The 22,530-nt window shown below is 38.2% G+C and overlaps 1 protein-coding gene across 7 annotated transcripts in view; it reads right to left on the bottom strand.

Annotated features, from left to right (window-relative positions):
* LOC119017738 (CUB and sushi domain-containing protein 1-like) overlaps nucleotides 1-22,530 on the bottom strand; it is a 405,003-nt gene that overhangs the window by 56,009 nt on the left and 326,464 nt on the right. For all 7 annotated transcript variants that reach the window (XM_037094673.1, XM_037094672.1, XM_037094678.1 and 4 more), the window contains 8 exons: nucleotides 18,806-18,924; nucleotides 18,434-18,503; nucleotides 16,440-16,556; nucleotides 15,567-15,776; nucleotides 13,133-13,321; nucleotides 12,455-12,632; nucleotides 4,201-4,346; nucleotides 2,437-2,517 (listed from right to left, as the gene is read on the bottom strand). In XM_037094673.1, coding sequence (XP_036950568.1) covers nucleotides 2,437-2,517; nucleotides 4,201-4,346; nucleotides 12,455-12,632; nucleotides 13,133-13,321; nucleotides 15,567-15,776; nucleotides 16,440-16,556; nucleotides 18,434-18,503; nucleotides 18,806-18,924 — 1,110 coding nt within the window. The remainder of the gene's footprint in view (nucleotides 1-2,436; nucleotides 2,518-4,200; nucleotides 4,347-12,454; nucleotides 12,633-13,132; nucleotides 13,322-15,566; nucleotides 15,777-16,439; nucleotides 16,557-18,433; nucleotides 18,504-18,805; nucleotides 18,925-22,530) is intronic.

Consider the following 22,530-nt stretch of genomic DNA (forward strand, 5'->3'; position numbering starts at 1 on the left):
GGGGAATAAAAACCTTTATGTTGTAGACATTTAACAAGTGCTTCTTGCATCAGTGACTGTACAAGTAAAAACCGCATAACTTAATCATATTCAAAGTAAGAATCAGATTGTTAACTCTATATAATACTAATGTAACCAGGTTATTTTGTCCTAAAATAACTGTGATTTTAGAAATATTATCTAAGATTGTCTTTGAATAAACTATAAAGTACACTAGTGCCTGGAGCTGCGGATGGGATTTCTCTACAGCTATGAACAGAGGAAACAATTACAGCAACCTTTAACTCTTTTAAAGTAATGTTATTATTGTATAAGGAATCTGAATTGAAAAAAAAACAACCCTAAGGATGTTTATTTTGTAAGCAGAAAGCTCCCAATGAGTTTACACGTCGGTTTTGTTGCTCCATTTTGAGTGGAGAAGTTTGACAGGCTTGCCATCTTAAAAGAGGTGGAGATCTACCACCTGTCAGGGAGACGCTTCAGATTTTGCCCAGGAGGCATACCGTGGCAAACAGCTCACAGCATGGTGCATGGAGTTCAAAATTGAAACAGAACAAACAACAACATTCAACCTTTTCCTTGAGCTTCTTCAAAGATTGTCTAATTGGCTGTTAGACTGACCGACAACAAAGCAGGCGATGTCTCTGAGGTACTCCGTTCTGCCAGGTTTTGTGAATGTAAAAGTCACAGTACATGAACTCCAACGTTGCGAGGACTTGTGAGATTTCTGTGTATGATTATCACAAACTAGCTCCCTTTGGTCCTTTGGTCTGTCACAAAGAATGGCTTCACCCTTGCTGTGAACAGGTGCAGGCCTTGTGCTGCTGTGGTGTATTGCAAGAGGCAATAATTCCATGTCATCTTTGAAAATAAACATTTTGGAGTAGTGCTGCACTCTGATCAGTGTTTTGAAGATCATATCTAATCACATTTATTTTAATATGTAGGGGTAAATAAAAACTTTCATGGCACTGGAATTTAACAAATGTACTAAATGTTTCTTTTGGAGTCAAAACCAAAAAAATCCCTTGAATCAGCTAATCATTCAAAAATCTTTTCTGAATTCAGAAAAATGTTGACTTTTCAAAAACTACGTTTTCTGCAGAGAAATGATCATATATTTTACCAGAAGCATTTAAGCTCTGCATACCACTGGCAGGGTAATTTGCTCCTACTTGGGTTAGATGATTTTTTATTCAAATTATTGTTTTTATTCAAAAAAATTACAGCTCCTGATCTGAAAGGTCATCAAACCTAAGAGCAAGATGCTTTGAGCAAATCACAACATAACACAGAGCTGAGGGAAAATGGAAAACTTGACAAGTGATTATTTCTCCAAAGAATTGATGTTTTTCTTGGGAGAACATATTTTGTTTCATTTCCACACAGTACATTTGTTAGAAAAAGGCTGGTACAAGATGTGTTATGCATAGCTAAACACAGTAAAAATAGACTGTGAATAGAATATTCTCTTTTGCAAGAGTGCCTCAGAACCTTGTGATTAAGTCCAAGTTGGTAGTTAAATGTATTGTAGACTAGTTTGCTGGCTGACAAGGTAGAGCATTTACTATAAATACCATTAAGACACCTTTAAAGACGTTGGAGGGCTTCTTTTCTCCATTAATGAAGCCAGCTGTTTATCCCTATTTGTTCTTAGCTACACTAAACACATCCTAAACCTTATACTTATTTCTGCAGTGGGTGCAAACAGACACAAATTACATAGAATTTGAAAGAAATCAGCATTCCTTGTTTTAATTTAAGGATTACTAAAGGCCTGAAGATGAAAAAGTTTCAAGTATTAGAATGAATAAACAGAATGTCAAAAACAACAGAAAGAAATTTCCCGTAGCTTTTTTTTTTTTATCTCTCTGTAACCCAACAGATTAATGTACATATGAAGGTCTTCCATAGTTAGGAAACAATGCAATAGTGAAAGAAAGGTTAACCATGCTATATCATTCTTGAATATCAAGTGATAATAGTCCTCCTGTTACTGAAGAAATAGTATTTCTCTGTAAATCTATCTCTCTACTGTTTCACGGTTTCTCACAGACACAGATACACGTGGGCACACAGGGGTAGGCTGAGCTCAGCCTCACTAATAAAGCAAAATGAAATCAACAGTGACAGATCAATGTTGGCCTGCTATATTTAGATAAATGCAGCCCATTAGTGGAGTAATTTACAATCAGCAGAATAATGACCCCCTACATGCCTGATCAGGTGGTTTGTCTTTCCTGCCAGGTAAGACTTGTTTTGATCTTAAGATGCACAAAACTAAATAAGGCTGAATATCCTCCCTAATTCTTTAGGACAAAACAATGTCATTGTAAAAGATGCTCAATTAACCAAGATTTCCATGCAACTGACCTGGTTTCAAAAAAGTTTTCTTTCTCGTCAAAGAGTAATGTTATTATTTACGTTATTTTTTACCTATCTTGAAGTCTTCATCTTCATAGATCACCTCTGCGTTCTCCACAGCAGGGGGAGGAGGGCATTTCTTCAGGCGGTAGGCTGGAAAGAGGTGCAAACAAATTGGCACTGTAGATTTCAGTGGGAAAACACAATAAAGTCTTTGGCACTGACATATTTTGCTGTTTCTCTTGAGAAGGTTCGATTAGTGAGACTGTGACTGTTGAGATAAAAAAAAGAAAAAAAAGTATCTCCTCTAATTATTCGATAATAATAGACATGAACCAAAGACATGAGAACCAAGAAACAAAGATGTTGATCTTCATTATATGGTTGCAAACGAGGTTACTGACATCGTAAGAAAGAAGCAGTGCAGTCGCCTCTTTCCCTCTGGAAAGAGCATCCATGTGGAGAATTGGACACTGGATGTGATTTGTGATCTTTATTATTTAAACTATCCAAGCAGTTCTTTAGAAGGCAGTCATGCTTGTATGATCGTGTCACAGAGGATATGACTTTGACATAAGGTTACTTTATGCCTCAAAATGTCTTAACTGCCTTGAACTGTAATGGTGGGGACTGTTTAGTGACCCTGAGCTAGGGTGTTAAATGTTGTTTGAGAAGGTGACCTTACCGCTTACTGTACATTGACATTTCAGCTATTCATGAACAATACATAAGCTATCTAGCACGTGTCTTGCCTATATGCAGCATGATGCAGCAACATATGCAAGTCTGACAGATGAAAATGTAAAAGACAAAGTTTGTTTCATCCTGGTAATGCAAAAACACTAAAGAATAAAATAATAATAACAATTTGGGCATAAACTGGAGGAAAATGAGGTGAGAATCTCACATAGGTGCTGAGTGTTTGTGGCTGGCCTTGTGGGTTCAAAGGCACATTTCATGATTTACTTCACAATAAAACAACAGTATTGAACTCTGCAAGAAATTCAGAACACCTTCATAAGTGGTATAACACTCCAATAAATGGTCTCATTCAAAAAGAAATCAAGTTTTTGACAGGAGCTCAGTAAGAAATGTGAAACTGCATTTAAAGTATGGATGATCCAGTCTGTTCTCAAATGATGATTCACTGGTTCCATAACAGAAGCTAATTTTGATAATAATGATAATAATAATAATAATAATAATAATAACAACAACAACAACAACAACAACAACAACAACAACAACAACATCCTAAATGTTTACATGACACAGTTACATATGGATTGTATGTGCTCCTCAAAAGCAGTTGCTGAGTTCAACGAAAGTAATTCACACTCTTAAGCAACAGGGTGTAAAGCTGTGACTGTGTCATTATAACAAAACTCAGGAGCCAAAGTAACAAAGCTCCTTCACTAGGCATACACTACTACAGATCCCTTTAGAAGATGGTTTTAAAAGACCATGAGATGGAACTATCCAGTTCAGTACAAACTGGTTCATTCCTTAACACAGTGAAGAGAAGCAGAGTGATATAGATGGTAATGGAAAAGTGTAAAATAAGAAAAGGCCATATTCTAATATCTATAGTATGTTATTTACTTACGAAAAGCATCTAGGCTCTTTAAACTATTCACTGACTATAGTACTGACACACTGATGGCATGTAGGAATATTATTTTTTTTAAAAAGTGCTTTGAACTATACTGTAAAATTGTGGCTGATGTCTGTCACTCTACCTGTGTGTTCATATCTATCTCACTGTATCTGCAGTACATGCTGTTAACGTACATCTGAGTGTACCTATATAATAGGTAAATGTGTGTGTATACATACCATGAAAGTTGAGAATAAAGAATCCCCCAGTTGAAAAGTCTGAGTGGAACCGGATGAAGACTTTCATGCTGGTACTGTAGGCGGACTCTAATGCAGTGTTGCCACTGAAGACTCCAAGCTGAGGACTGGAGGTATCCGGGCCGTCCCTGCGTGTGAAGAGAGGGCGAGATGGAAAATTGATCTACTTAAAGCAAGAAAAGCTGTTAAACTCTCGAAGTTCAAGATTCCAAGATTTATCCATCAAATACTCAATTTTTATTTCATTAAGTGGAGTGAAATGCTAACTTATAACTAATAATTATAAGAATTCTAATTTATCTTTCTAATTTCTTTATAATATGTTTTCTTTAAGGTCTATAAGCAGAGGAAGAAGAGAATACTTTGAGTCTGCATGGCAAAATCATAAAAATCATTTTTTTTAATCATGTGTTGCCATACAGCATTAGAAAGAATCCATTTCAGGAGTGTCATTCAAGTATTCTTGATCAAGTATCATGCATATAGTACGTAGGTACTATACTAGGCAAGATTTCACACTGTCTGTGAAAATTAAAAATGTTTCTGGTATTCGAGAAATGACATTTCTTGCCATTACATATGCCACTACATATAGATGCTTTGAATAAACTTTCATCGTGACCTCTACAGATCATGTGAAGCAGTCTGACTCAGAGTAACAGTCTGAATGCATTAGCGCTTTAACAGCATATGAAAAGTGATTTACAGATCAAGCAACTGACATAATTAACTTGTGTTCTGAACAACACTTTCATATTGCATGTGGAGCGGGCTGATAACGCCGGTGTGTAATATAGTGAATATTTATGTGAGAAGAAGAATTAGCAAGTTGTATTAACACTTGAAAAAATCTGGGACAATACAATTTACAGTGAATAGATATTACACAGAATAAGCATAACCAACCTAAAATTACAGAGAGCTCATGGGAATAAATGAATAACATGGCACTGATTTACCTTATTACTCAACTATAGGTGACTTCAGGGTGCAATTTATAGTTTTATCATGCATTGTATCTGCCCAGGTCCAACCTCAATTAATTTTGTCTGCAACAGTTCTTATTTTCTCCTTCTATTGCGTGTTAAAATATATAGACTTTTTGCATTGATCTGCTTGCAAAAATTCACCCCCTGTCAGCCCAAAATATATTTTATTACAAATCTACAATTATCTTCAAAACTGCCTCTGTAGATTCCTTTTAATGGAAATCCATAAGCGTGATGACAGACTTCAATGTGTTCAGGTGTGATCTGATTATTAAAATCATACTGAATAAAAAAACTGCTGACTGGCGTCAGACACCAACAACCTGCTGGTGAATGTGTCTGCTGTGGCTGTAAAACAAAATCAGGTGTCGCGATGAGATTGGACTTCTTATGAACAGCTGGATGTGTATTTGTTTTCACTGTCAGGATTTAATTACCCTTACTTTTTAAATAAAACACATATCTGGTGAGTCCACATGCTTGTTCATTGCAAAAAAATATTTCATTTTTTTTTTTTCTCTTCTTTGTTTTTTTTCACCAATTTCAAATGAGTTCATTGAACAAAGCCCAAGGATTAAAGGCTTAACTTCACTCATTAAATATTGAATGTTGTTGAAAGGTTACATTTTCTAAAGTTCCTAAATGCCCAGTTTTAGGTTTTTAATGAACATGCCATTGGATTAAACAAGGGTTTTTAAAATTTAATTCATGAGGAGTGCCTGGGATCTCTTGGCTCCTTAATAATTTAAGGTCTTCTGAAGGTGTTAGAGCTCATTTGGAGAATCAAGAAATGTGCTTTTTGGGTCATTTAAATCAAAACTTTGTAAGAATATGTGGCTCTGTTTTTGCTTTTATTGAAAAATATACAAACACAAAAGCACTCATAGCTAAAATCTTACAAGTGAATTTATTGAAAAATGTATTTGGGGTCTGCATTTATTATTTAAATGTATTTCTCCAAAGAGCAGCATTTTTAGAGCTTAGAGAAAACCTAGACTCAGCTCGACCTTTCCCTTGCTGAAGTAAGAATGTGCTCCTTTCCCTCGCTGAAGTAAGAATGTGCTCCTGTGAAAGCCATTTAATGAAGTCAGTACCTTCAAGCCATAGGATGCTGGCAAACAAAAAAGCTTCTGGTGTGAAAATCAACACCCGTGAGAGTGAATAACACATTTTAAGTGAGTCTTACCCCTGAAAATGAAGAATAAAAATAAGTTTGATTCATTAAGATTTAGCACTGTCTATTTATCCACTGTCTGACTACTACAGATGGTTGCCACAAGCACAGTGAGGTTAAGGATAGAGTGGGATTGGGAGGAATACATTAACATTGACAGTGAGTAATAGTGGATGACTTGATTCACAAACAAACAAACCACTCCTCTTCTTCTCTGTACAGTAAAAGCAGACAACAGTTACAAGATAGACAGAACTATGGATCCATCACAGAAACCTCTTTCTAAGAAAACAGATGTCTCTCATTTTTTAAATGCAGAATTTGTTAAAAATGTTCAGAAAAAATAGCCTGCACCAAGAAATGTTAAGTAACAAATGAGTACAGTTGGCTCTCCATCACCAACTGCTGCAATTGACAGATATCTAACCTGATAGCAAATATGAACAGCGCGCTATATAAACAGTATATAAAATATGAACAGCCTTCAGCATGTGTTGTAGAACTGTTATTGTTCATTAGATAATAATGCAATTAGTATATACTGTAAAATCATGATGTAATCAATTAAATGGACTGGCTTAAATTAGCTATCTAGAACAGCCTAAGCCTTGCAAACATATTAAGATCGTTGTGTTTCATTTGTTAGTTTTATAACAGTTAAAGCTGTAGTCTGTAACAATTTTTTGTTATATTTGCTAAAATTGTAATTATGATCTGACAGTAAAATAAGACACAGGTCAGCTGTGTAAAAATTCACTGCCTGTGGCTCCACCCAGTGGCTGTTATTTGATTTGCAAGAATCCACCACTCCTGGCTCAATACAGCCAATCAGAGCCAAGGTGAGTGCCTGAGAAGTGTCAAGTAGCACTCTCCTCCAGGGAGAGAGGTGGGTTCAGTGTTGACGTTTTACCCCCTCGCGCTGGAGGGTGGAGGGACTGCGGTCATGTCTATGTTTATGTCAGCTTAACTATGGTTGCACTATTTTATAACTAAACACATTGTGTGCCTTTGTTTACATTTCAATTTGAAATAGAACTTCCTAGAGGACAAATCTATAATTTAAGATTACATTTTTTAATTAAAAAAATATCAACAGGGGCTGCACAGTGGCCCAGTGGCTAGCACTGCTGCCTCACAGCTAGAAGATCGCTGGTTCGCGTCCCGGTTGGGACGCCTGGGATCTTTCTGTGTGGAGTTTGTATGTTCTCCCTGTGCAAGCGTGGGTTTTCACCGGGTACTCCGGCTTCCTCCCACAGTCCAAAAACATACTGAGGTTAATTGATCATTCTAAATTGTCCGTAGGTGTGAATGAGAGTGTGTGAGAGTGTTCGTCTCTATGTGTGGCCCTGCGATGGACTGGCGACCTGTCCAGGGTGTCCCCTGCCTTCACCCTAAGTCAGCTGGGATAGGCTCCAGCCCCCCCGCGACCCTGCAGAGGATTAAGCGGTGTACATAGAATATGTACAGATGATGGATGGATGGAAATATCAACAGGTACTCTAATGAATTATTTGTTTATTACTACTTAGAACTGAATTGATATCGAAGCATTTAAGTCAATATTGCATCGAATCGATATTGAATCGAACTGCGACCTACAGAATCAAAATTGAATTAAATTGTGAGGTTCTTAACAATACCCAGCCCTAGAGCTGAAGAATGCCCCAGGACTGCCAACGTTAAAGAGAAGAAATAAGAAGACAGACAAAGAAAAGCAGTCTAAAAAGAAAGGACTGGAACGAGCCAGAGGGAAAACAAGGATAAATATTGGAGTGTCATTTCAGAGGTGGAGGGAGCTGCGGGAAAATTGAATGCGCTCATTCAAATTTTCTGACCAAGTCCACTTTTTTCTCAAAATTCCAGACTGTAGCTTTAATCAAACTGTGATGTACAGTACAGTTTTGGTTGCCGTAAACCAGACTCAAATAAAATCTGGTTTCTAAGTTCAATGGTGTCAAATGTATGAATTTATTGTGTGGAACTGTATACAAATGAATGAAAAACTGTAAACAATGATTTTAAATTTGTTGTAAAAGTAATATGGACAAATAATTAGAAATAATCAAATCCCTACTCTCTACAATTTTAATGTTCTGTCATATCAATATTAAAACCATAAGCTCTGAATGACTCATGAGACCATTTTAAACGTTTTTTTTTTTTTTTTTCATCTGAGCCCTTACATCCCCACCACTTTTCAACACAAAATAACGCCCTCAGCTGAAAAATATGAAACGTTATTTCAAACAATTCTATGATGCATCTTAAATGTCATCTTTTCTTGTTCAGACGGGCTGCATCAAAGTTGAGTGCTGGAATTTTCTGAGCTTGTCTAAGTGAGTAAAAAAAAACAATACATTTCTCTATAAATTTTCATCATTTCTACCTCGTTTTCCCAGTGATTCATATCTAGGATATCTAGAATCATTAAAAAACATCAATGGAGCAGAATATTTGTAATGTTGCTAAACCGTGTACAAAAAAAAGAAAAAAGAATACTGTGTTTGATTTTGTCACATGTGAGTGAGTAGACAGCCTCATATACCCCTGTGTTGCTCTGGTCTTAGATCCACAGCCCACTGTTAGAAATGGTTGAGTGATATTAGGCAATAAGCCAAACACAACTGGTGGTAGACCACAGAGACAGTTTGGCTTCAGTCCCTGACATCTGGATGCAGCCTGCTGTCACATAAAAACCAGGGGCATACAGGGCAGAAACCAGCAGACACACATCACTGAGATATGGATTATACAGAACTAAGCAATGCACGAGGAAAAAGACACCCCTCTCAAGTTTGACTGATGAGAAACCAGAGCTGGCTGGTGAGGGAGGAAATCAGCATTACCACTGACAGCAGTGGTACAACCCTGATCAGAGTAGTCTAAGTGTATGGTCCTTGGATCAAACTACACTCGCTGACTTGTCTGAATCTGACTGGTGATTGTAAGAGTCAGCTCAACATGTACAGTAACTATGACGAAATCTCAGCCAGTAGCTTTTGTCATTTGAACATTAGCAGTTTTTGTCATGCTTGTGTCATACATATATATTTTTGATTCCAGGGTACAGGAACACATGACATGATTCCTATATTATGGCAGCAGACTTAGTACATAAATCCAGCAAAATTAATAAGAAATAAAAAACAAGGCAAGACCACTACAATGGCAAATATATATACATACTGTAAATAGTGAGCCATATTTCAGGGTCATAGAGTCATATTAAGATATTTACTAGAAGCCCAAAACTTGTCCTTGGTGTTGTCCGTGGAAACACCACCTCCTGATCATCACTTTTTCAATAAGTATACCGTTCAATAAGTTTACCATCAAAAGATGGTATGAATGAAAATAAAAGAGAAATACTCCATCTTAGTCTTGTCTGTTGAACAGAGCTGTGAGTAAAAGTTTGGGTGGGCCCCAGAAGATTTTTCCAATTTTAAATTGGGCTGAGTCATTCTTAAGTTTGGGAATGGCTGCATCAAAACAACAATTGCTTTCTGTGGTGCAAAGCCCAGGATGCAGTGATGGTGTCCCTGCAAAATAGTGTCTGGGTGAACTTGTTTTGTGGGGAGGTGTGGGGGAGCCTTAAAATGGTTAAATCAACACAAAAGAAATGATAAAAATACTGTTAGGGCGGGCAACTTATTTTTATTTGCTAGCTCAGAGGTTGTTGTCGTTTTCTATAAAGACAGGAATTTTGAAAACCCATGCAGATAGTGAAATGTAGGAAACAGTCAATCCTGGCAGTCTTATACCCATAGTCCATATATACTGAGTCAGGCTGGAATTGCACACACATTCTTTAATTGCTGGGGCCTCTGTTTCCTTTCAGTGTCTTAAAATAACTCAACACACTGTTATTATACCCAAAAAATAACAGGAAATTGACACTGCAATATGTTTGGTAATTTTATAAATTGCATTTTCACCACTCATTTTTGTGCTTTGGCTTACTCATTCAAATCTCGTTTGACTCATTTTGGGATCAAACTCGAGTTAACCATTACAAGTTCCAAATTTAATTAAAATTATGCTCCCAATCAATTTCTTATTAACCTAGCAGCTCACACAAGGCATATTGTGTTTCTTTCCATTCTATGTCCAAATGGATTCAGAAATCCAAACAGTCAAATGTTAAATCATGACAAAAGCAGTGGCCCCAATCTTGAGTTCTTATGAGTACAATGAGGTACAGTCAGTTATCCAGTTTTGTTAACAGTTAACTGAAAGATTAAAAGGTTTCAGAAGGCTCTTTCAGAAAGCCTATGTTCATAATCAAAATGTAATTTAATTGACTATCATCTATTGAACCTCTTGCATTGCTCCAGTACTCCACACAAAAAGCACATCAGTTTCTGTCTGCAGCCAAAGACTCACAAAAACACATTACTTAACACCAAAAGAAAATGAGATAGAATATAAGGTCTGTTAAAGAAAAGATCAGCAGATAATGCTTCTCTGTCATAGAAAAGCTGGCCAAAGTCACTGATCCAAGTGACTTGATCTAACTTGACAACAACTGGAAGCCAATAATAGCTTGTGCAAACATATAGTGCAGCTGTCTGGAGTCAAACAAAATAGTTTATTAGAGAATGTTTGGAGGTATAAATATCAGTAAAACCTACAGGATACCCTTTTTTATCTCAGACAAAAGAAATGAGCAGATCAAATGTACAGAATGTTACCATGGCTTTCAGCACTCTTCTATTTACATGGCTGTAATGCAGGAGCAGCAGACCTTTGGATCACCCACTCTAAATCCATCTGAGGCCCTGCAAGGTAAATGGCATCCCACTGGGTCTGAGAAAAACACTCCTCAGTTTGATGTCAGCCCCCAGTCACTCCCAAAGATATTCATGTGTTTGAGATATAGCTAGATTGAGCAGAGCAACATTCCAACACATATGCACTAATCTTACATTACAGATGTCTCCTGGTAGCCTACAATCTATGAATGTGATTTAATAATTTTGTTCCACATGAAATGTGCCGAAAACACATGCATCACCAGAATCAATTTGCAACTGCAAAATAACTTGATGCCCTGTCTCTCCATGGCTATATCCATGGCTCTGGAGGCTGTCGAGATTGAAAGCGAGGAGTCACCGACTGTGAATGTATTACTTTCCCACTGCGGGCATTTCAGCTGCTCTCTCCCTTGAGCTTGACTCTTGAGCCTGAAAATGAAAGACTGACCACAACCAAACAGCTAATATTTCTTTTTAAAACTAAACCAACATCAAATTAAGACAGGGCCCAAAATGCTACCTGATCTGAATTTTTTTTTCTAATAAAATCACCGGCCAATGTTATTCTTGACAGCAACACTGTGCTGACCGAAGCTATTAAGTGAGAAATTTCTCCTGGACTGTCCCAAACTTGTCAGATCCAGACGAGCCCCGTTGGATTTGTGAACCCAGCTCCACCACTCCTTTCATTACATTTCCCACTCCCCACTGAATCTCATCATTACTGCCAGAGTTTCCCGAGCCCTCTCCGGGTCTGCGTATGGCCATGGTACTGAGTTAGATTGAATTGGTCAGTGGCCCCATTGTAAATGCATTACTCTCACACTCCCTGTATTACAGTCTTACCTCAACACTGAATCCTATTATTACTGCTAGAGAGTCAGTGTATGCATAGCACAGAATATGTATGTACTAAGAGTCTATGGAGCCGTGATCCCTGTGTATCAAAAGTGCCATATACAAATACATTTGGCTTTGTGCACCTTCCTTTATGATAAAGTCACAAACACTTGACACATACTGATATATACATTTGAACAGGCAAGACTGTCTATGTGAAAGAATGTGTGTGTGTGTGAAAGAGAGACATAAAGAGATGAATAAAAAATAGAGCAATGTTGATACAACTTCACCATCTTCTTATTAGTGTGCAGGTAGGAGGCAGACTCTAAGTACATTCAAAAACTTACCAGTCGCTGATGCAATCAGTCCTGGGATAAAGGGCAACATTGAAAATAAGCTTATGCATTTGTGTGGATATAAGTGTGTGTGTGTGTGTCTGTGCATGTACGTTCAAGTGTGAGTGAACCCAGACTTACCAGACGGCGATGTAATCAGTGACAGGCTCCGTCTGCAATAAGGTAAAGTTGATATAGACTCCATGTCCGTGGGGAACAGTGATGAGCCAGCTGCAGTCTTGGGAGTTGGGGTATTCGTTGGGATACTGGGGTGAATAGATGGTTCCATTTTCAGCTGTGACGTTATAGCCGCAAGGAGCTGTAAAAAAGCAGTGTTGTAAGATTATCTGTTTGCAAATTTGTCACTTTTTCTAATGCGCCAGACGCCCAAGGGTCAGGAGAAGAGGACAAGAATAACTGTTGAGCTGAAGACAGTGAGGAACACAATTATCATCATTATTTGCAGTAGTAGAATTATTAGCAGTGGTAGTGAAAAGAGCAATGATTGTGCTACTGATGTATGGAGTAAATGATCCGAATGACACAGGAATATTTACTTTCTACTTAACTGCTCACATTGCTGGCTTGTGTTATAAATGAAAGATGAGATTTAATCTACTGAAATTCAATTAGGATAACAACATTTTGTAAATGTCTAGATTTTAAATTCACAACCGGTACATGAAAGATGAGGATGTCCTGGGGTAAAACAGATAATAACACATGTTCAACAACACAACAACAAAACAAACTAATATGTATGTTTTTTTTAACAATATCAATCAACACATATTAAAACTATTACAAGACTACTCTTACCCTCACAGCGTGGAAACGGGTGGTTCCACTTCCTGTTGGTCCCATGCAGGCATGTTAGTACTGGGTGTCCAATCAACACGTAACCGGGGTAGCACTGAAAAGTTACTGATTGGCCAGCGCCATAGTCACTGTTGATGATGTCACCATTGGGGAAAGGAAAAGGGTCCTGGCAGTTCTGAAGTTGATAGGCTAAAGAGAGGAATGAAGAGAATTGATTTCCAGTGTGGAAATACTCCAGTTTAACTGCAAATTCACCTGATTTATATGCAACAGGAAAAGGCACACAGGCACACAGTTATAGTCATATTAATAATGTAGTTGTGTATTTGCTCCTTTGTATTCTACTGTGCTTACACAGTAGCCCTTTCTTCTGGCTTTCCATTTCCCGAAATGTAACTACAAAACAACAATTGCGATTCATTGCATTCAAACCATTTCCCATCTTCAGCTAATGGACTTGAAAGGGGATAAAAAGATCTATGGCCCACAGAGGCTACTGGTTCAAAGTGCAGCAGCATCAATGGTTATCGTCTTCTACACAGGTATCTGGCACATGTATGCATAAAATTACAAAGCTTGTTTGAGGATATATCAGCATCACGGATCTATTTAGGGCACATCTCACTCTGCATGTCGTTGCAAGTCAAACTCCTCTATATTAGATGTGCTGTTGACACAGAGCAAAGGTGGCTGATTTTGGAAAACTTGTCACAAGGAGAGAGAAAGGGATAGCACTCAAGAATAGGTCAATTCGAACGGGGTCTGCAGCACTAGACAGCCCCTGAGGTGCAGACTGTGCAAAGAGGTCTCACAGACAGTCTATGCTCACAACAGCAGGGTCTAAAGATGTAGGAGGGAGCAGCATACAACACAATCAAAGCACAGGATGTGTGTAGCAAAATGTGTGCTGCTGCACATATTCCATGACAAGTCACCAGTCTAGAGGGGAAATGCCACAAGGGATCCGTTGGGACTTTAAGATACTGACAGGTATAACAAATATTGACAAAACTAACTGGACAGTTTTTGAAATGACAGATGCAATGGATCCTATGTGGGAGCAGTATTGAGGGGAAAGAATGTGAGAGGAATTAGAAATACTGTGGGCTGAAAGAATAACTGGAGAAAACGTTGAGATAATACATCAGAGTTGTGCATATGGTAGTGCATACACTTGCAGATGTAGAACTACAACCAAGAAGGTGAAATGTGGGAGTTCACTGAACACTTAAAACAGGCGGTATGGTGGCTCAGTGGTCCTGGGTTAGATTCCCAACTGGGGCAGGGCCTTTTATGTATCTTCACATACTCCCTTTGCTTGTGTGGGTTTCCTTCAGGTGCTATGGCTTTCCTGCATCATCAAAACATGTACATTAAATTAATTCTCCTGCCGGTGCCCTTGACCGAGGCATCGGTTTAGAAGTGGAGTCAGTTGCTGCGGGCGCTGGATGCCCTCATTTAACCCATCCCTGAGGATGATTCTCCTCTTCTCTCAAGCTGGCTTTGTTTTGAAACATCAGTTTGAATTTTCTTGTGTATTCACACTGTTTTCTTGGCTTACCACTCGTCACCTCTGTGGCCTTGAGTAGAAAACGTGAGCTTATATCATCGAGTGGGGCAGGGGTGAAAACATGCATCCAGGCTAGAAGCTATCACTTGTGTTCATTCAACACAGTTCAGGTTACCATTATGAACCCCTGTGGGTACTGCATCCTCCTGCCAAAGATCTGTGTTGTCCCTTGAAAAAATGAAGCATCTGGTGCACCTTCATATGAGGAAACATTCACAACTTTCACATTCATACAAAGGGAATTAGCAGTGGCAAGGAATGCAGTGTAAGGGGACTTGGCCATTGCAAATTGGGAGCAAAAGGAAAAAATAGTGCGTCCATGTGAATGTAGGTTAGCTTATGTGTAAGTTAGTAAGCCTTGTTCTAGTTCTGCTGGCATATAGGCCCACAGTGCATCTCTTGTGTCTTTGAAGTGAAGCACTCAGGGCTACAAGTAAAGCCTGCTGGACAAGATGCCAGTCTCTCACAGGGGCTTACTAACAATCCATCTCTTTTAATGATGAGAGAAAAGCCATAAGGTTTTTTAAGTCTTTAGTGTGACTCATCCATGGATCAAAGCTCAAAACCTCATAGCAATACGTTTTTTCATGCTGCCCCTCATTTCTCTGAGTTGAGAAGGCTTTGTAATTCGGCAACTACGTTTGGATGTTAATTTATTCAGAACTTTTGAAGAGGCAATTTATTTTTTTTAAATCATTCAAGCAACCAAGCAACCCGTCCCTCAGCATCCCTTCAGGGGGTAGCTTTTAGCTGGAAGTGCCTGCAGTAACACCTCAGGGTTTATGGCCTTTGTGTCTGCAGAAATCCCTGTAATAAAACGACCAAAAACAATCTCGATTTGTCTTAAATCCCATGAGAACTCACCTTGATAGTTCAGTTTGAACCCCGGCCTGTTCTCTGAGTGGTCACTGTAGAAATGGATGATTGTCAGGTGGGTTGTGCTCAGCAGAGTTGGTGGGATTTGTGAGCCAGTAAACTGTCCAATAAGAGCAGAGCTGTGTTGTGGTCCAGCCCTGACCTCGAGGAAGTCATGGTTGTCTTCAGAAGAGAAGTTTTGGAACTGAATATGGGCTCCTATGATACAAATACAGAATATGATTGACTATATACAATACATTATGGACAATATGACAATTATACTTAATGTGTTTTTTATGGCCAAGGTAATTTCATGACATATTTTCTATAGATCTGAGAGTTACTACTTTACATTATCATATATTAGACCAACTGCAATAGATTCACATTATTCTACACTTTGATATCTATTTTTATGAACATATCTTTTTTTGGTACTGGTATATTGTTATTTTTATATCATGACAACTTGCAACAAAGATAGAACTGTGGCTTTGTTGTCTGAGACTATACCAATAAAGCTGCCTTGGATATTATTTTGTTGTTATTTGAGTACACTATTATCAGCTCTGAAAATAAAAAATCATGTCTTATAATCTAAAACCTAGCTCTAATTACACACAGGGACATGTATGTCATGCACATAAAAGAAAAACAATGTGCAATTCAAACCATCCGTTACTGTAGTCATTAAACAGCACACACCATGTGTCAGCCTCCAATTAAACGTGGTGAAGCTTTCAATAAACCACGTGTTACTGCTGCCTAAGAAGAAGGTCTGTGTTCCCCAGCTATGCCAACAGTATACTACATACACCAACTATGTACTGAAAGTGACACCATCTTTTTAGGAATACTCCTCCATCCCATAATACTTACCATATCCAGTTGGCAGGGTGATCTGCCAGGTGCAGTCCAGGTTGCCTGGGTAGTTTCCAGGGAAACCTGGACTGAGGATGACACCACTCATCTCAGACAACACCCCGCCACACCGAGCTGACAGCACAGGCACAGAAAACACTTTGTTACAACAGGCAATGCAAGAGCAATGTACAGTAATAATCATCACCTTATCCTTTGTGCTTCAAAAGATAAAGGTTATAAACCACAGCAAACACAGAAAACAATGCAAGCAGCCAAAGGCTTTTGAGCAGAGGGGATTTATATTATTGATATTTCCACTCACTGGCTACTTTATTAGGTGTTATGTGAGCTAAATGAGTTTGAGAACTAATTTTTTGTTTTTATGCCCTGTCAACAAGGACATATGGGACAAAAATTGTAGTAAAATGTCCCTCATTCGTGTTGAATTCTTTTTGCTGGATGATTATGAAAAACTTGAGTTGTGCTTCAGGAATGGAACCCTTTCTGGAGCAGATTGTATTTTCTAAGCTTGGAAGAAAAGGCAGAAAATGTTGTTGTAAAATAACCTTTAATTCTTTAATGAAATAAAATGTAATAAAATGTTTGAACACTGCACAGGTAATGGTGTAAATACAATTTGTTAAAATATTACAACTGCACAATCTATTACAATTTAATACAACAACGCTGCAATAAGTTTACAAAGTTTGCAATGTTCAGTTTCTTGAGGTATCATCAAAAATTAATCAATCATTTGTTTGTTTCTAAGTCCACTGAATTCAATGCTAAAACATATGAAACAAAACAGAAACAATAAAAAACAAACATATTTAAAGCAGAACAGCCATATTCAATAGCAAAATATTATTCTGGTCTAATAAAAATACCACTGCATATGGATTTTGAAATGTATAGTATTTTTAAGATAATAGGGACATACTAATAATTTGGAAGTATTGTTAGGCTATTTGTTAAGTAGTCACAGTTAAGAGATGCCTGGTAGGTTAAGATGTAGTCAGACTTTCTAGCAATTGCATTGCATTACAGTTAATAAGATATAAAACAAACAGAAAAAAAAAGAACAATGTTATTACCTTCACTTAATTAGTGCTAAATTAAGTTTAATATACCAATCTTTAGGATAATGGATATTATGTTCGAAAATGTCAATTCTAGACTTCATCTGTGCTTGGACTATGAATTTCTATAAATCCTTTACTGATGATGGGCTCGTATCAGAAATGTTGCAATAGCAACCATTTATTAACAGATTTGTACATGATTTGGTCGAGTTAATGACTGAAATATAAAATACTGGAATTGACATATAATGAATGCAGCTGTTGCACAGCTGAGTAAAGTTAGTCCTGACATGTCAAGGTTAATTTTAAATGGAACTGGCTTCCCAGACCTGCTACAAGTTTTCACCAAAGATGGAATTATTCAGGCCTAAACACAAAAATCAATGTAATCAAGGTCCCTTAACACTGTTGCAGAAGTGAGGAAGACTTGGCCTTCAGCACCAGGTACAAAATTCAGTTTGTACTCAGCCGGTATATTGATCCTGGCCCTATGTCAGTCAAGAAGTTTCTTGCTTCCAAAAATCTGATATCAAGGTGAAACCGATTAAATCCGATGTGCACATGCTCATATGATAAATTATCATTCATTTAGAATGATACTCTGATTTTAAAAGTATTCAGCTGCCAGATTACACACTGAGATGTAATCAATCACTTAAACTTTTTTTTATTTCCCTCACTGAGCAATAAAATTTCACCAAACCGTAGCTTTCCAAAAGTACTCTGAAACAACATGTGACCATGAACCTAAAAACACAGAGCCAAACATGTCTACAACATGCACTAAAATGCTTCTATCAATTAGTTGTGCCAGCCTAAAGGTTCAGTGTCAACTTCACACCTGCAGAACATAAGTCTTTCCCACTAGATTGATCATTCATACAGCAAAGCAGTGTGTGTGTGTGTGTGTGTGTGTGTGTGTGTTACCTATGCAAAGAGGCGGTGGGTAGTTCCATCGACGCACCGTCCCAGGCATGCAGGAAATGTGAGAGTGGCCCTGAAAATGAATATATCACGGGTTAGGTTCAAGAAAAAAAGCTGAGTTTACATCTTCTCAGGCAAAGTAACAGTGAGCAGTATGTTAGCCACTTAACAAGAAGCAAGGGGACATTTTTCTTTAGATTTACATCATATTTTGCAGTTTTGATGGTGGAGCTACTACCACTTTTGTCCACAGGGGTCGTAAAAGCAACAAAATATCAAAGTTCCTTGTATTGGGTTTAACTATGTACCATCAATATCTAAAACTGCGTAGGTATATAATGTTTATTGACCAGTTTTCATGGCTGTTTACATTACCTGTAATGCGTACCCAGGTTCACAGGTAAATGCTACCACCTCATTGACCATATATCTGTCCCCCGTTTTAATGCCATTAGCAGGAATCATTGGCTCTGGACAGGTGGTAAGACCAACAGCTACAAAAAAAGGGAAAAAACAAACATAAACACGGTGAACAATCTTAAAACTATTCCTTATCTCATCATTGACTCTTCTATGTAAACATTTCTATCTTGGCCTTATTCTCAAACTCATCATGGTCGACTTAAATCCTTTTATTGTACGTTTCCCTCTGCTCTTCTCTATCTCGTCTTTGAGCACACAACTTCAGGTTTAGAAAAACGTTACCATTGCTATTCTCGTCTTCTTCCTTCACTTCTATGTGACCTTTATCTTGAAATGCATTTACTTCTCCTCTATCCTTTGATGGCACAAAGACTTGTACAGCACTTTCACAGAATAATGGTGCCTCTGAATGTAATAAAGCTTTTCAACAAATAGGAGAAAATTACACAATTTAGATATATTTGACAAAGACCTAACATGGCAGATTCATTCTCAGATGCTGTTAATGTTTTTTTTCTAACATACAAGAGCATATTTATGAACTGACAGCCTGTACAATAAAAGATCTTGTTAATCGTCACTGATGACAGCGGCCTCTTAAATGTGCTTAAAAATATGTCACGGTAACATAATGACTTTGGTTGTGTATTTCCAACACAATAAAGGTTAAACACAACCTTAATAAGTTTGACAGCACCAGCCCTTTATCAAACAGCTTCAGTAGGGGTGTATATGTGTGTTCATACGTGTGCATGTGTTGTGTGTGTGTTTGCTTGTGTGTTTCACTTGGAAAACTTCCGCAGGAGACTGCCCTAGAGCGGTTACCATGGCAACATAAGGGTGGAAGAGGGATAGAGAGCAAAAGAAGGGGAGAGAGAGAGAGGAGTGTGTGTGTGTTTGTTTGCTTCTGGTCTTGTTGGTTCATTATCTACCTTCCTACCAGCAAAATGATGTGATCCCACTGAGCTCTCTCTCTCTCTCTCTCTCTCTCACCTACACACACACACACACATCCAGGTGGCCCAGCCCTGGTGTGTGACATTTGCAAGTGTTTGTGACTGTTGCATGAGTGCGTGCTCTTCAAGAGGGATGGGGCATAACTGAATTAGCTGCATGAGTATGTAACTTGGAGAACCACACACACACAGTGTATTATAAGGGAGAGCATAAGCATACTGTCAGGACAGCTGATCAATGAAATATTCCATTTGGCTGACACACTCTCTCTCTCTCTCTCTCTCTCTCTCTCTCTCTCTCTCTCTCTAAGCAAACTGCTCCCTCTTTTCCCTGGTTATGACAGAGCAGCGATGCTCTGTAAAATGCTGACAGCACCACAAACCATTCCACTAGGGCCACTGGACTACGACTAGACAGTGTCAGCACTTGAATCTAACTGACTGTATTTACTATGCTTCTGTTTCGGTTTACTTGAGGATAGATGTGGGAGGGAGATATCTCACTCTGCCCTTTAGAGAAAAATCCCTTTAGTCAGCTTAAACTGATGAGAACATCATCACCACAATCATTCCCGTGTCCCCAGCAGATGATTTTGTCCACACCACCACACATCTGATGAGGAGAACTTTAAGCAGAACAAGCACAGCTCAACAGTGGCTCTTGTTTACCCAGTTTCTACTGGAAACATAATGGAAAACAGAAGACAGTAAAGGGTCACAACATAAAAAGTCAGTTCCACAATTTTATGACCATAGAGTGAAAACTGTTGGGATGGACGACCTAGACCAAAGAATAATATTACATCTTATTACAATTGTGATCCAATATCTAAATTGTGATCTTATTTCTCAATTTCGAAATGCACTGTAGTTTAAAGTCAGACTTGGGCTATCCCTTTTCCAATTTTTGCCCCTAACCCTCATTTTCGACTGCCCCCGTAACCCTCAGAACAAAAGAACAATATGACGCTTAAGATGCTTATCTCTATGATTCGCCTTAAAATAACATCTTAAATCCTCAAATTGCCTACCCCTGATGGTCTGTAAGTCATTTTGGGTAATAATGCTTTTGCTAGTGTTGCGAGTAGCATCAGAGTGAACAATGAAGACAAAGGAAACTAATATTGGTGTTTTTGTTGTTATCATCTATTAAACAGGGACTCTGACCATTTGAGGCAAAACTTTGTGTTTAACAAAAAAGCTGAAAGCCCGCTTTGTATCGGGACCTCCTGTATTGAACGTCTGAGGTGTACTTGGAGCAAATTCTGCTCCAGATTAAAGTGTTGGCACTTATTCTGAGATAAGCAGAGCGACCAACTGAGTCCTGCAAAAGCTCTTATCATGGTGTAATGTATGATGTATTTTGTTGAAGGTGAGCTTGGACAATGTTCAAAGCTCAGCATGGTGTACTTTGACTTGGTTTCTGCGATAACAGCAAATAGCCTGCTTGTTGACAAACATTGAGAAACTGCACAAAGGGCTGTATTGACTCGCAATTGCAGATATTGACTGAGACCAGGGGGATAGATGATTATTCTGTATAATATGTAAAATATCAAATATTTCTCTGCCTATCTGTCTCTTGCCTTTCTAAAGGTTTTCCTTTAGGGCATGATTTGCAGTACAAAAATTGTGCTTAATTGCAATATATTGGAGTTTAATGTATTTTATACCACTACTCAGCATATCGCAAATTACTAAAAATCTAACTGAACTGAATACCGCCTCTGGAAATTCCAATATTTCCACATTTTGGACATGGCCTGAAATGCACCTATGGAAAACCTATCCAGAAATCAACATACTGTTTGCATACTGTTTATTTGTTATTAAAAAAGAGAGAGAGAGAGAGAGAGAGAGAGAAACCCAATCTGAAAAAGTATATATAAATACAGTTGGAGTTAATCTGAACAGACCCAAATAGTGACAGAGAACACCAACTGCAGCATGATGTGCCAAAAAATGAAAAGCATTCATGTTCAAAAAAATGTAGCAACACATCTCATTTTTGCTGAATTTCACAGCCCCCTTCTTTGTTCTGTTATGATTCAGTGTAACATCAGAGATGATACAGAATGTGCTTGGATTCACTCAGGTATTAGGTGAAGTCACATAGCCACACACACAAGACATGACCTTACAGGACTTAATATAACTTGGAGTCAGCCTGACTTGGTTCTTAGGTTGGTTACAAAGAACTAAGAGCACTGATGAAGACCTTTGATCAAATCAGCCAGCACAATTCAACTTAAAATCCTCTCGTCATGGAAACTGGAAGACAACGTACATAAGAAAAGCTAAAAAAGCCACAGAGGACTACCACCTGCACTGCCAACAACTTAATAAAATATGTGCTGCAGCCCTGAGCAAAATAAAGGCTTCAACATAAAAATAGAAGAGTGGGTTGACCTGCACTGAATAATGATTTTATTTTAGGATTATTTATGACAATGTACAGGAGGGGAACCACTTTAAATGTATCACGTGAGATTGGGCACATCAGGTAATAAAAGCTCTACTAAAAAGATCAGAGTGACCACAGCCAGAACTACACTAGAGCAAAACTAAAGAAACAGACACGATGTTCTGTCCCCCAAAGTTAATATTCTTCCAGGTTTTCTTTCCTTGTGATGGCATGACGAATGGAACTAACAAAAAGACTCCGCAGTTCATTGAGCCACAAATGTGGGCAGTCACCTAAACACACATACACGCACACAC

This window comes from Acanthopagrus latus, chromosome 4 (genome assembly GCF_904848185.1).
Source record: "Acanthopagrus latus isolate v.2019 chromosome 4, fAcaLat1.1, whole genome shotgun sequence".
Taxonomy (NCBI): domain Eukaryota; kingdom Metazoa; phylum Chordata; class Actinopteri; order Spariformes; family Sparidae; genus Acanthopagrus; species Acanthopagrus latus.